At 62.0% G+C, this 14,830-nt stretch overlaps 1 protein-coding gene and 1 long non-coding RNA gene across 5 annotated transcripts in view; one reads left to right on the plus strand and one right to left on the minus strand.

Annotated features, from left to right (window-relative positions):
* Positions 1-10,631, minus strand: part of NHSL2 (NHS like 2) — a 27,508-nt gene extending 16,877 nt beyond the window's left edge. For 2 of the 4 annotated variants that reach the window (XM_042039921.1, XM_042039919.1), the window contains exon 1: positions 10,258-10,631. In XM_042039921.1, coding sequence (XP_041895855.1) covers positions 10,258-10,513 — 256 coding nt within the window. In that variant the 5' untranslated portion in view covers positions 10,514-10,631. Of the gene's footprint in view, positions 1-3,199; positions 3,380-10,257 lie in introns of those variants that run through there. The other 2 variants (XM_042039918.1, XM_042039925.1) reach the window with 2 other exon arrangements.
* A 989-nt stretch (positions 10,632-11,620) lies between these two features.
* LOC121670254 lies at positions 11,621-12,487 on the plus strand. The gene is made up of 3 exons (XR_006018089.1): positions 11,621-11,921; positions 12,246-12,307; positions 12,377-12,487. It is a non-coding gene; the product is annotated as an uncharacterized LOC121670254 (long non-coding RNA).
* The last annotated feature ends 2,343 nt before the right edge of the window (positions 12,488-14,830 follow it).

Here is a 14,830-nt window from a genome sequence, read left to right on the forward strand (position 1 = left end):
GCCCAGCCGAGCCGAGCCGAGCCGCGCCGAGCCGAGCCGCGCCGGGCGGCACTGGCACCGGCACCGGCCCCCGCCCCGCCGCCCCCTCGGAGCCGAACGGGCGCCCAATGGCGGCGGCTGCGGGGGCCGGGCGGGGGCGGCGCGGGGATGGGGAATGCCGGGGTGATGGGATGGGGCGGGGGGATCGGGGCTGGGGTGATGGGGTGATGGGGTGATGGGGATGGCGGTACCGGGGCTGGACACCCTCCGGGGAGGTAGAGCTGTGGGGTACCAGGGTGATCGTGGGGCGGTCCCGGGGCTGGGCACCCTCAGACCAATAGTGTGGGGATACCAGGGCTGGACAGCCCCCAGGGTGATGGGATTGGGTCGGGGGCCCTCGGGTTGGGTAGCCCCTGGGGAGTTGTCTGGTTTAGGGATGAGTGGGGGGGGGTCCTGGGGCTGAACAGCCCCCGGAGTGGTGAGGATGAGGTGGTGCCAGGGCTGGGCACCCCTGAGGCCATGGGGCTGCGTGGGAGGTCTGGGGCTGAGCACACCAGGGGTGTTGGGGCTGCGTGGGGACCCCGATGCTGGCCCTGTGGGGTGGGTGGCTGAGCAGGGGATGCTTGAAGGCAAGGGGTCGGGGACTTCTGCCGAGAGGCAGAGGTCAGCTGCAAAAGCAGCTGGAGCCGTGCACAGAGGGAATCAGGAGGTGTGGGAAGAGCTTTGGGGCTGGGTCCGCTGTGTGAGAGCTGCAGGACATTGCAAGAGCCAGGCCTGGGGGTGATGTCATCTCAGGTAGGAGAAACAGGGTCGTCTCTGTCTGCCAGTACCTCCAAGGTCTCTATTCTCGGCACTGAGTGTCCCAGGCAGTGCCATGACTGCACAAAGCTCGGTTGCATGCAGGGACCCCCAAGAGTCTTGGATCAGCTGCTGCCCTTGGGTTCCTTCCCCTGGCCCAAACCTCATCATATCCCTGTGACGGGGAAAAAACCTTTTCCAGAGTGGGGAAACCTGTCCAGCATGCCAAGGCCCCCCACTTGTGCAGCCCTTCACCCCTGGGAGCCAAGAGGCATTATTGGGATGGCTCAGCCCAGCCTCTGTGTCCCAGGACGGAGCATCCCTGACACATCGGATCTCGGCATCCATATAGCAACAGAAAGGACCAGAAAGCGCTGGGAGGTTGTTATGGAAACAGCCACAAATTGGATCAGTACTCGGTGCAAGGAGCAGTTTGTGTGACTGATGTGGGAGCAGGTGGGTGTGACAGCCGCAGCAGTGCAGGGGCCCCATGGTGGCACCCATGGTGGAACCCCGGTGCCCATGCTGTGTCCCTTTTCTGGGGCTGGGCTGTGGCAGTGCCTCAGCTCACAGGGATCCGGGTGTGGGGCTGCAGGCAGCGCAGGCTGGCTCCCACCCACCTCACCCAGCCTCTGCACTCCCCAGGAAGGCGAAGGACTGGGGCGAGTTGGGGGTGGTTCGCAGAAATTCCATCGGGAAAATACTTTCTGCCACTTCCCCAAGCCCGAGCCAAACCCAGCACAGGGTGTCAGGCAGGGGGGCAGCGGCCCCTGCACAAACACCCCTCTGTGAGGCTGCGATCCGACAGCGTGGCCATTGTCCTGCTCCCTGCCCTGGGGAGCCAGGCAAGGTGCCCATCACTCCGAGCCGCTGGTCTCCTTGTGCGGGGCAGCCCCAGACCCCGCATCCTCCTCGAGCTCCGCGGGCACACAAGGCTGCCTGCGCCGTCCCGGCCACACGGCTCCTGGGAGCCCGGACAAATCTGGGCTCATCCAGGACCCCGGGCTCACCGTGCCAGGCTCGAGGGGCAGGAGGGCGCGGGGAACTGCTGGTGCCACGGCTCCGTCCGGCTGAGCGCGAGGGTGGCCCCGCTCTGCGTTCCCGGAGCAGACCCCTCCTGGCAGAGAACCCAGCTGTGAAGGAGCCATAAACACTTGCTAAGTGGCCGAGCTGGTTATTTTCGGGCCAAGAGGCCATATTAAAGCTCACAATCAGCGAGGCAGATGAGCTCATTGGAGAACAACGGCTTGGGGCCGGGCCAGAGCCGGGGCCAGGGCTCCCAGCCCCGCGCCGGCACCATGACGAGTCCCAGGGCTGTACTGGACCCTGAGAGGTCCCAGGTCCCAGCAGAGCCACCGGCAGGGTCCCGGCCAAGCTGGAGGGCAGAGCTGGGACACCGAGCCCCACAACACCTTGTGTTGCCCCGCTGAAGGTGACCCCCAAGCTGCCCCTCGAGTCCTGGCAGGGGATCTGCGTGCAGGGCTGGAGCTGCCGTGGTACCTTTGTGCCACCTCGAGTCCCCTCCAGGCTCTGCATTCCTGGGATTCCTTCAGTGCACCAGAAATATTTCCTTGCTCTGTGTCCTGGTAACTGCTCTGGGGGCCTGACCGTCCTGCCCAGGACCGGCACTGTCAGCGGTGCCCTCCCTGTTCCCGGTGTGCCAGGGCTGGAGGATGCAGTCACCTGGCTCTGCTGCCTCCCGCGCAGTGCGAGAGCTCGGCATGAAGCTGTGTGTGGGGTCAGGCAGAGGCGACAGGGGGACCCCAGCCCTGATCACTCCACAGCCTGCACCCACACCCCCAGAGCTTCCTCTGAATGCCCTCCAAAACAGCTGTGCCAGAGAACAGCGCGGAGCCAGGCTGCCACCACGTGCCGTGCCACCATCACTGGTACCTGTCATTTGTGAGCCCTTTACGGGAGACGTGGGGTGCCAGGGGTGGCATTGGCACCTCCCCCGCACTGCCACTGGATCCCCCAGCCCCTCTGCACCTTCCGTGCACCTTCCTCCCTCTGGGGAGGCTTCCTGTCCCAGCCCGAGTGGGTGAGGAAGAAGAGAAGGGACACAGCCAGTCCTTGTGCTGGGCACGGGCACTGCCAGGGAGCAGAGGGCACCGCACCCCTCCCGGGGCTCTGCCCACTGCCACCATCGGTGTGTCCCGCCTGCGAGCCCTCGCGGGATGGGCGCTGGGTGCCCAGCTGGCCCCATCCCACCATCCCCACGGCGCGGTGCGCACAGACAGGAGCCAGGAGCCGGCCAGGCGGCTGTGCCAGCCCCGGGGCTGCTGCTGCCTGCCCCCACCTGCAGTGACAGCCACCAGGTCATGCACCCCCGACTTCCTGCCCTTGTCCTGCGGCGCTCCCAGGCCCTCCCGGGGCGGGGCAGGGAGTCCCACAGCCAGGAAAGGACAAAACTCTTACTTACCCAACTCTGCCTCCTCCTCTTCCTCTCCCTCCGGGCCCAAGGCCAGGGGGTACGGCGGCTGCCCCACACCTCAGCGGATGCTCCGAGCCCCCATGGCCGGGATGGACTGGCGGCTGCCCTGGCCGGGAGCGGGAGGCGGCCACAGCGCCAGCTCTGGCAGTCGCTTGCTCGCACTAACTCGAACCAGGTTTCTGGAGAAAGGCTGGATGGAAACGCTTCTCCCACCCCAGCCCAGGCCCTTCTTAAAGACATAGCTACACATCCCTGCCGCGGGTGCTGGAGCCGTGGAGATTGAGCGGGGATGGAGCATCCTGCCAGCTGGCGTCTTTCCGGTGGGTCTGGGAGCCACAGCAGGGGGTGCGATTGGTGGGTCCCCGGGAGAGGAGATGGCATCCACCACCTCTGCTGTCGGCTGTGCCAGCCTGCGTGGGTACTGTGGGCAGTGCCAGCTGACCCTCCTGTAACTAGCAGGGGTCAGGCGGCCAGGTGGAGGTTTCCTGGGGATGGCAGCACCCCATGGCTGTCAGGGAGGTGGCTGTCCATCCCCCCCTGCCCTTGGCTGGGGTCCCAGTGCGGCAGGAAGGGAACTGGTCCCACACAGGCAGTCCCTTGCAGGTGGCCTCGACAGCCCACGCTCTGCCTGACAGCCAGGACCACCCGGGAGGCCACGGGCTGCAGCTGCGGGGAGGGGAACACCCGGGGGATGGCCAGAACCTTCTCATGCTCTGGACGAGAGGGCACCCCATGCTGGGTGTGCAATGGGGGATTCGCTCTCCCCACTCGCAGGGCACAGCTGCGTGAGAGGCCCAAGGGATGGCAATGACTGGATGGTGATGGACAAGCCGTGTCCAGCAGAGAGGTGTGGGCACTGGGCAGCCACAGCCACGGCAGCCAGTTGGGAGGGATGAGAAAGCACTGGAGCAAAATCCTGACACAGGGGGAGGTGATCTCAGGGCTGACCCCACAGCAGGAGAGACTCCCCCCCATTTCCACAGAGCACAGACCAAGCACGAGAAAACCCAGGAGCATCCTTCCTTCCAGGAGCGCTGACAGCACAGAGCCCAGCACCCCCAGCACGCCAGGAGCCCCCATCTCTGCGACAGACACACGTGAGCACACGCAGACATGTGCAGAGCCACAAACACTCGTGTGCCAGTGGGGTTTGCTCTGCACTGGGGTGCGAGGTGCCCTGCTGTCCCTGTCCTCCTGCCTGGCTATGGGGGCACTGGGTCAGGATCCAAGCTCACGGTGGGGCCATGCTGCTCCATATGGATGCAGCTGGAGACTCAGGGTGCCAGGAAGGGAGGAAGTGGCTGCTCACAGCCACTGTCTGGGTAATGGGGAGAATTACCTTGTTCCCTGTCTACTTCGATCTGCTGCCATTAATTAAGTCAAGGAGTAATGATCCTCTCCTGATGCCTGCACTGCCCACCAGGCTCAGTCTCCCCATGCCACACAGCTCCATGCTGCCAGACACTGTGCTGTGCCAGGCTGGCATCCGTGAGGGGTCAGGCTCCGGCAGACAGACAGGGGACGGTCACCCCCATGCTGATGGGTACTCAAGCAGAGCCCCATGCCCGCCGCTGCCCAAGGTGCCAGCCTGATTCCCTGCCAGCGGCATCCTGGTGCCAAGGTGGGCGGCCAGCGGGAGAGCAGGAGGAGGGTGGCAGAGCCTGCTGGCACAGCTAAGGAGAAGATTCTCCTTGCCAGCATCCTTGGCCCATTGGGCGCTGCGCCAGCTCCTGCTCAATCCAGACTTGTGCTGGCAGCCAGTGGCTCCCATGCACGCGCAGGGACTGGCGTGTGGCCGGCCCTGTGACAGCGCCTGCAGGGCAATGGGCATGGCCAGCGGGCACGGTGCTGGGCACCTGGGGAGCACAGGCCTGGCTGGGAGTTGGATACGCATCCCCAAGGGACTGCAGGGTTCTTAGGCAGCCAGGTGGGTCCCTGGTGGGCTCCTGTGTCCCTCCCCAAGGGTCATCTGCTCTCCGAGGCACAGCCCCACAGCCACTGGTGCGTCGCTGCACGGATGACTTGCTCGGGTGCCATGGGGAGCCATCCTGCACTCCCACCTCTGCCTCCATGGAGCACCACGGAGCTCCCTACAGCTGGAGAACCGGCTGCCAAGGCACGCTCCAGCTCTTGCTTCCACACGGAGGTGAACACATCCCACATGCTGCTTTAGGATGACGCAGGCTCCAAGGAGACACATAGTTGAAGCCAATCCATGTTCCTGGTCCGTAAGTGTTGCCATATTCCCAGCCAATGTGGGGCTGTAAGTGCTTCCTAGGAAGAACCAGGAACACTGGTGCTCGTGGAATTTCTTCTGCAGAGCCGGGCCCAGGCAGGAGGAATCAGAAACACCAGGGGTGTGCAAGGCTGCGAGGGGACAGCAGTGGCTGTGTTCCCTCGTGCTTTCATGCACTTCTCATGGGGTGATGGGTGTCCAGAGGACCTGCTGTCCCTAAGGACCTACTGCCCCTGAGGGCCACAGCCCAGCTCCTGAGCAAGGGCCACCAGCTCAGCTGTCACATGAATCCTTCCAAAACACCACCCAAGGGTGAAAACACTTTTTTTGGAATCAAGGTTTGGATCCATCCAAGCAGAAATCCAAGCCCTGACAAAACCCCAGCAGGGAGGTCGCAGCAATGAGCTGGAGATGCTGTCCTCAACACCTCAGGATGTCCCACATGTCTCCCCAGCATGGCCAGGCTCTGCAGGAGCCCCACACCCACGGGCAGGGGAGCCTGAGGAAACTGTGACCCTGGAGGTTGGAAAAGCCCAGCCAGGGCTGCCCCTTCCTTGCAGGAATGTCAGCAGTGTGGGGAGCTGCTGGCAGCAGGATTGGGGTGTCCTGCCCCTCACGCTGCCTGCAGCACACATTTTCGGGGAGTGGCCATCAGCCCACTGCCGAGGATAGCTTTCAGCCAGAGCAGGGCCGGTGTGAGCCGTGTGTTATCCATCCATCCATCCATCCATCCATGCATCCATGTCTCGCTGAGCTGTCAGACGGTTCCTGTTAAGGGGAGGGTGTGGCCCCACTCCCCCTCCTCCGGCAGCTGAGCCAACTATCCAGCCTTGGTCAGCATCCCACTTCCCGCCCACACCAGCAGCCTGGGGAGACGTGCTCACCCCTCTGACACTGAAATCACCACTGGCTTGGGGAAATGCAGGCAGACAAAATGTCTTGGAGGTCTGGAAGAGTTTTGGGAGCTGCTCTGCCTTGCAGAGGAGGCTGCAGTGGGTTGTGGCTGGGATGAGCAGTGCTGGGCTCCTGAGAGGGACCCCCATAAGCCTCTCTGGCACTACTGTGAGGCTTTGGCACTTCTGTGGGGTGAGCAACCCTCATCCCACACTGGCTACAGCCTGTCCTGGTGGCTAAGAAGGCTCCAAGTGCCCCTTCACAGTGGTGGTTTGGCCACGGCAGGTCAGGGCTGCTGGGGAAGAGAGCATCAGGGTGAACTGAGACCATGGCTCACTCCAAACCGACCCTTCTCATCCCCGGAATTTGGGACATCTCCTTCCCGTGGCCCTGCAGTGAGAGCCCTGCACCGAGAGCCCTGCACCATTCCTGGCACTTTGTTCCAACTTGAAGGGCACTGATCCCATGGGCAGGTGCTGACGAGGGCAGCTGCGGGGTCAAAGGAGTGGGGCTCAGGTAGGTTCACATGGTCATGGCTGCAGCCCCTGTCCCCTGTCCCTGGGACTGAAGGACAGACCAGCCACTTCAGCCTGGCAGGAAACTCTAGTGTGTCAGAAGGGGTTGGGTTTTTTTTCTTTTTTTGCTAATTTTTTAAAATCCAGTTGCAGAATCTGGGGGGAAATATCTGTGGCAGCTCAGCAAGGGAAGAGCTGAGCAGAGGGCGTGGGGGGCAGCAGCCCTGGCTGGCCGGCAGCCCTATCTCGAGGGCTGCTTTCAGAGAAGGCTGGGAGGTCAGAGGATGGGAACGCTGCACATTTCAGCAGGAGCAGTAAACAGCTGCTCCTGCCAGCACAGCCTGGGGTTTCTTCCAGAGAATCGTCCTGCAGCTCTTCAGGGACTGTGCCTCGAATAGCTCTCGGCGCCGGCCCCATCCTCTGCTTCGCTGAGATTTATTTCTGGAGCTGCAGGGTCCCAGCGCGAGAGGCTGAGCCATCCTGGTGAGTGTCACCCTCCAGGATGTGGCTGTGCCAATGGGAGGGGGACAGGGAGCCTGGTCCCTGTTCTGCCCTGGCTGCAGTGGGACCCTGTCCCCAGACATGGCATCCTTGCACCAAGGGATGAGGGATGCTCCCAGCTCCCAGCTCCCAGCTCCCAGCGTGCGCCCTCCCCACTCCCACCACTGCCGGTGAATAAGAGCAGAGGAATCCAACAGCCGTTGGCTGCCGTCTCCTGCTGGAAACAGCCACGCTGCCTTGTCGGACAAGTGTTTCCCCAGCCCTTTGCTGTGTGATTTCTTCATCTGGAAGCAACACTGCTCCACTGGCATCTCCCCTTCCTGAGGAGGATGAGCTCCCTCAGCACACAGCCTCTGGGAACACCAAGGGACGCGTTCTGCTGCACAGTGGTGACCTGAACTCCCCAGCCGTGGGGTGAGGAGGCCCGTGGCTCTTGAATCTTTCTAAACCTGTCTGGTAGGAACCAAAACCAGGCAAAGGCTTGTGAGCTGACTGAGGATGCCCAAATCTGGGAGCTGGCACAAGGACCATGCTTGGGAAGGGCAAGCCACCACAGTCCTTACAAGCTGGCCAGGCAGGCTGTGACCTGGACCCATGCTGGCTGAGCAGAGGCTGCGCCAGGGCATGACTGGTGCAGGGCGAGCTCCCCCCGGAGCATCTTCCATGGCCTTCCATTCAATTTGAGGAGGGGAAATGTGATTTTTGCCATTGGATCCTCTTCAATAAATGAAAATGGAGGAGAAAATAAACCCCAAACCCAGTGTGGGGCATTGTTAAGTGTTTGCTCCTCACTCCTGGGTCCCTGCTGTGCTGCAGCTCAGTGTGAAGCCCTGGGCAGCCACCACTCTCCGGCAGCACCAGGAGCTCACAAGGAGCTCCCGGCCCCCCAAGACGTGATCTGATCCCACACCATGGGCTGATGCTGGAGCAAAACAAACTGCCACTGAAATACAAGTCAGAATTTTGTTCTTTACCCAAATAAGTTCGGTCACACTGGAAGCTCTTGCATCCCACTGGCTGGTGGTGGATGGATGTGGAGCAGGTGGGAGGGTGCTGTGGGCTGTGCTCCCTTGCTCCCTTAGGATGCAGGGGGAAACGAACCTCCTAAGCCTCTGTGCCACTGAGCAGGAGTGAAGAGGAGGCGTGGTGAGCTTGGCTCTGTTCACGCTGCCCCATCTCTTCCCACAAGATAAATCACAGCATTTTTACCACTACACGCCTCTGACCCCAGCCCTGAGCCAGCCCAGCACATCTACATGCATGCATATTCATGGTTCTAACGAGGAGCTGTAGCACAGGAGGACAATTTGCTGCTGCCTTACACACACACCTGCAGCTACCTGTGGTGTTGCTCCGTAAGAAACTCCATGGAATTAGCTGAACACACGGCGTGGGGCTGCACGCTCCACCTGCCCACAGCAGCAGCTGCAGGCATCCCCCGACCATACCCCCACCACCCCCCCACGCTGTCACTCTGCTGTCCCCTACACCATCTCCTCCATGCTGTCTTCCACTGTCCCCCCACACTATCCTCCCTCCTGCCACCACGGTGGCACACACACAATACTCCTGTGGCCACCTGGAGCAGTCCCAACCTGCTGGCCAGACACAGGCAGTGAGGGACCATCTGGTCACCGGCACGATCAGCTCCTCCTCCAGCAGACCCTGGTCCAGCACGTACAGTGAGGATGCTGCCGGGTTTGGCACACGCTGGTGCAGTGCACGGGTCAGCTTGGGTGACTGTGAAACCTCGCTGTCCCCTTATTCGTCCTGGTCGATGCACAGGACGGTGGGAGCCGCTTCTCTGTCTGATGACGGGTCCGCAGCATTTGCAGGAGCAGCGCAGCTCCCAGGCCGGGCCGGGTGCTCCACTCGCTCCCGGCTTCCCGGCCGCAAGCTGTGAGGATCTGTCAGTGATTTCCCATGGCTCCAGGCAGATGGAGCAGCAAGGGAGCTCTTGCGAGGGGATTTGCCGAAAGCAGAGGCACACGCTCTGCCAAGGGCCTGGGAAACGCGCGGTGCTTGAGGGGAACGTGCTGGAGCAGCACTGCCCTCCCCGCCCCGCAAAGCCTTTAAAACAAACTTCTATAAACAACTCCAAAATCAGCTTATTTTAAGATCTCCCGAAACGGCACACTGCCTGTTCCTGACCCAGCACAGCAGCCTGTGCCAGACCGAAATGCTTGGAATGGGAAGTGGAAGCAGTCCAAGGGAACCCAAACCCCGCTGGCTGCCAGGAGAGGGGACGAGCTGCCAGGATGCCTGGGTGACAACCCAGCATTTTCCCCAGATACAAAACACCCCGAGTGAAAACTGCCCCACGCTGGACAGGACAGCCCCCTTGGTCACCTGCCCCAGGATGAGGCGGAGCACCTGAGGCAGACACAGTGTGGGGGGACACACAGCCCTGACAGCCCGGTGTCCCTGCTTTCCCAAAACAGCCCCCCGTAATTGCAGACACAGCGTGAGGTGTGCTTGGCTGGCAGCCTGGAAAATGCCCACTGAGAGCAGGGAAATAAAGTCCGGGCAGAGGGAAAGGGTGCAGGGTTGTCCTGGCCTCACCCCAGTGCCCTGGCATCCCAATGACACCGCACCCCCATGCCCGGCACGGTTCCCTGGCCACGGGCACCATGGGCCTTGGTGAGGCATTGCCACCCCTACCCCGCTCCCCCAGACCTCCCTGCTGACGGAGCAGGGATGATGGGCCCCGAAAGCGGGAGCCGGCGCGGGTCACCCGCGGTGACCACATCACACGGGGTGACCACATCGGAGGAGCAGCAGCGCAGCCCTCCGGCACTGGGGCAGGGAGCGGAACCTCTGGGAGCGGGAAGCGGCCCCAGCAGCGGTACCCCCGGCATGGGGCCCGCAGGCTCCCCCGTCCCACGAGGGTGTCCCCTTACCTATGGCGGCGGCGCGGAGCGGGCGGCCCCGCAGCAGCGACTGCAGGCGGGCGGCGCGGCGGTGCAGGCGGGCGGCGCGACGGGCCAGCGCCCGCAGGTGGCCCTCGATGTCCCCCAGGAGAGCGACCGAGTGGCCGCAGAGCTCGGCCAGCTGCCGCAGCAGGGCGAGAGCCGCCAGGCTGCAGGTGTCCCGCAGATCGGTCAGCGGCCCCGCCGGCCGGACCCGCACTGCCACGCTCCGTCGGTAGAACGGCATGGGGCGGATTGGCTCGGGGCGGATCGGCTCTGTTTCCCCCGGCCCGGTTGCCCCCCGGCCCGGTTCGGTTCAGCCCAGCCAGGCACTGTTCCCCCCGTCGAGCCCCGCGGCTGCGAGGGCTGTGGTCCGGCAGCAGCGCCGGGGCTCGGAGCCGGTCTGTGGGAGGAGGAGGAGGAGGAGGAAGGGGAGGGAGGGGCGGCCCCGCTCGGGGATGCTCGGGCCGGCGGCGGGGCACGGCGGCACTCGGGAGGGAGAGAGCGGCCCCGGCGGGAGGAGCTGCGGAGACGCTGCGGGCTGGCTGGGGCCGGAGCCCCGGAGCTGGCGCTGCTCGGGCTGGGGCACAGGGATCCCTCGGGGCCGGCCCTTCCCTCCCGATGCCATTCCGAAGGACACGGACACTCTCCGGTACCGGCAATTCTCCGCCGCGTTCCCATTCCCAAGGGCACGGGCCCCTCCGGCGCTGTCTCCAGCTGCAGCCGCCCCTCCTGTGCCGGGACCCGGGGCCTGTGGGGCCTCCCCGAGTCCTGTCCCTGCCTCCTCGGGCTTCAGGGTCCCTCGAGGTGGGCAGCACCCAGCAGCCGCAGCAGGACAGGCCGTTAATCCCGCATTTCCCCCGCATTTCCCGTGGGTGTTCTGCTCCAGAAACTGCTCCCTCCCCGTCCTCCCTGCTCCAGCGCCTGCTAAAGCCAATATTTGGGTGTCCCCGGGATGGCACCAGGGTGCAGTGGGGATGTCCTGGCTGCCCAGCCCCGGGGAGCTCCAGGCTGCATGGCTCCTGGCAGCAGGGAGGGCGCAGCAAAAGCTGAGAGAAGAGCAGCTGTGGTGGGTGTAACCTCCAATCCAGATGGCCCAGCACCCCATCCCCGGCAGCTCCAGTTGCCTGGAACAGAGAAGGACTAGAATCCCTACTGGGAATTTCCTGTGATACCATTTCTCCCTGCATGGTGAACCTTGCTGGACTCCTGAACTATTCCTGCTCTGCTTGGGTTTGTGTAAACGTTTGTGCGTCCAAACCCAGCTCCATGGGGCTGCTTCCACTGAGAACTATCCTTTCCCTTTCCCTTTCCCTTTCCCTTTCCCTTTCCCTTTCCCTTTCCTTCTCTCCTTTCCCCTTTCAGCTTCATGAGGTGCCCTGAGCTGCTGTCTGTGCAGAGAGCTGAACAAGGTCTCCTCCAGGAGCCTTGGAGCTCTCCCATGCGTCATTCCCTGGGCTGATGGACTGTGGTGGCTGCCACCTGCCTGGATGCAATCGAGGCAGAAGGAGCTGAGGAGCGCTGGTGCCTTGGCTCTGTTCCCAGCACAGATGGGGAAACTGAGGCATGGGGTCACACCCCGCTAGGACATGAGGAGGGTGAAGTCAGCCCAATTCTCTTGGCTTGGCCAGCCTCGGTCATGAATCATCATCCGGGTAAGGAGAGCATCTGGACCCATCAGGGCTCTGCTCACTCCCCATTCCCAGCCCACCCGCCCTTCCCAGCCCTGACCTGTCCCACTGCCCGCCGAGAGGGAGCACATGGACAATGTCCCTGTTTCTGTGGCTTTTCCAGCACAGATCTGTGTGTTTTGAAACACGAGCACGAGGTCTGAACTGTCCTTCCCAGCAGCCACAACACCCACTTGGGCACTGTCCTGCTGGTCGGGGCAAGGGCAAGAAACCCTCCCAAAAATGGAATTTATCCAATTTTTTGTCTGGTTTTGAGGTGGTTTTCTCTTGTTCTGCCTCATGACGCAGGTTTGTTGTGGCAGCAGTGCCCAGGTCTCAAGGCTGGCTTAGCCAGGAGGATTTTAAGCCAGGTAAGTGCCAAGGGCTTTTTCTTTTGCTTTCTGTGTGCCTTTGTCTCATTTCCAAACCTTCTTCTGTAGCTGGAGAGGTGTGAACACCTTGCCATCGAGTGTGAGCTGAGATCCGGACTCTGGGAGCCAAGGGATTCATAAAACCATCACATAGTGCAGCAACCTCAATAAATGACAAAAATCTGGTCGCTTAGCAACTTAAACTGGCTTTTTTTTCTCCTAAATGGATTGTGTTTTCTTTAAGTCTTATGTCAAATATTTAGCGTGAGAAAATGACAAGGACCCTTTCCATGTGAAGTAAGCTGCACCATGAAGTCACCACATTATTTTGATGATCAGGAGTGGGGCTGGCCAGGGTGGGAGGGCTGGAAACGAGGAGCCACAGCCCCGTGATGGCTCTGGAGCTGTGGACAGGCCCCAGGGAGAGATCCCGGGAGAAGCAGTGCCAGAGCCTTGTTGTGGTTCTCTGCGGAGAACCCCCTCGGCGGGGGAGGGCCGGGATCCAGGGCTGCTCCGGGATGCAGTTGCTGTTCCGGATGTGCGAAACCCTGGCGGGGAGCGACGGGCTCGGCATCCCGTGGGAAACAGCCCCGCTGGCCAGTGGCCGGGCAGGAGCGAGGCCAGTTCTGCAAACACTGATTATAACCAGATGTCTCAGGCATCGCTTTCCCTGCTCTGGCTCCGCTCCGCCCCGCAGGGAGAGCCCCGTCCGAGCAAGGGCACACGGCGTGCCCAGAGGGGATACCTCGGGTGGGCTTTCTGGGGCTTTGGGTGGAGGGCGTCCGGGGATGGTGGCGCCCAGACCCTGGAGAGGGTCAACAGGCGGTCCTGACCTTCTCCCCGATTCGTCCTGAGGACTCCCGCTGCCTCTGCCTTGCGTCTTCTCACTGAACATCTGGCGATGGAGTGAGGATCATCGGCTCCACACAACAGCCTGTCCCATACCGCATCTCTGGATGCTGCAAAATCCAGAGCAGCGTCACTGGCTGGACCAACCCCAAGGGGTTCTGTGTTCAACAGCCAAATTCTCTGCTGTTGCAGAACGGCTTCTTATTGCTCCAAGACCTCCGGCTCCAGGGCAGCACTCGGCTGGAGCCCACAGCCATGCAGGTGAGCCAAGCGTGGCTCCTCACGCAGAGCTGACGGGAGCTGCTCCAGCTGCCTCACCACCCTCACCAGGGGCTCACTCGTGCTGCACGGGTGCTGCATCCCCCCGTTCCCGGCGTGGGGATCCTACTGGCCTCCCAGTGCCCACTGGAGGGTGCTCTCTGCCAAGATTTGCACCGTGGATGCTTCTAAAGCAGCTCTGGGTGAGAAGAACATAAGGGACAGGTTGGAGCGGTGTTGGTGGGATCTCTTCCTCAGCGAGGAGGCAGCACTGGACCCTCCTGGGCACCGTGCGGGATCCCCACCGCAGTCACACGCCCCAGGACCAGGTCCTGTCCCCGTTTGCTCCCTTCCACGTTGATTTGCTCTCCCAGGCTTTGCTGTGGGGCAGCAATTCTGTGGGGCAGCAGCTGAGGCTGCTCCATGTGCCCGAGCCGTGGGTAAACATCTCCAGAGCAGGCTGCCTGGCCATACCCCTCTCCGTGGCCTCGGAGCCTTTGTGGTGCTTCTGGCAAGTCCCTTTCCTGTCCTGCTCCAAAGCCCGACAGTTCTGCAGCTTCCCTGCTCTCCTGTGTCTCCTCCGGCCATCCCATGCGATGGTGCCAAGCAGATGCCAGCAGGGACACACAGGCTGCCGGGGCCATGGGCCTGCTCAGACACGATCCTATGGCCCAGGACACTGAGGCAGGACAGGGAACAGCACCTGGGATCAAGCTTTTCTCCCACACAGTTCACTTCATTTCCAAAGCTAAACACAATTTCTTCAGAACTTCATCCGAGGAGCCTGAGATGTCCCCAACCAGGACCATGGATCCAGCTCTCACCACCTCCCATTCCCTGTCCTCCTGCTAAAAATTAATTGGCACAGCCAACACCCCAAGGGTGTCTCCCGCAACCATCTCTGATGTCATTTGCCACCAAAATGTGCTACAGCATTCCCTGTTCTTGGCTCACACATGCTCCTAATCATTATAGCAGCTCCTTTTCCATCCAAATCCACTCCCTCCCACCCTGGCAGTCCCCACAGTGCACTCCACAGGGGCCACTTTGCGCTCCTGAAGTGCAGGTGCTGAATCACTTGTTCATTGAAGTGAATGTTCAGCTACAAACTCATCCTCCAGCTCCCTGGCCTGGCTGGTCAGAGGTGCAATGGACTTTCTGGGTTCAATTAACTTCCCTCTGTGTCATCCGGGGACTGGGCTGCACTCTCCAGCTCTTTGTCCTTTCCAGAGTGCTGTGGAAAGCATTAACATGCGCAGTGATGAGATCCATGGTGGAAGTGTTCACGAAAAATTGAATATCGGGTGCTTTAGTTTTCTGTTCAAATAATTTTTTCCACACAGGCACCTTTCCCCTGGCTCCTACCTGTCCGTAGTCCTGCAGCCCTCTGGCTACCCCAGCCATCCAAACCCCCTG

This window comes from Corvus kubaryi, unplaced genomic scaffold, assembly GCF_017639235.1.
Source record: "Corvus kubaryi isolate FWS band 111438036 unplaced genomic scaffold, C.kubaryi_AGA036_p1.0 37395, whole genome shotgun sequence".
Taxonomy (NCBI): domain Eukaryota; kingdom Metazoa; phylum Chordata; class Aves; order Passeriformes; family Corvidae; genus Corvus; species Corvus kubaryi.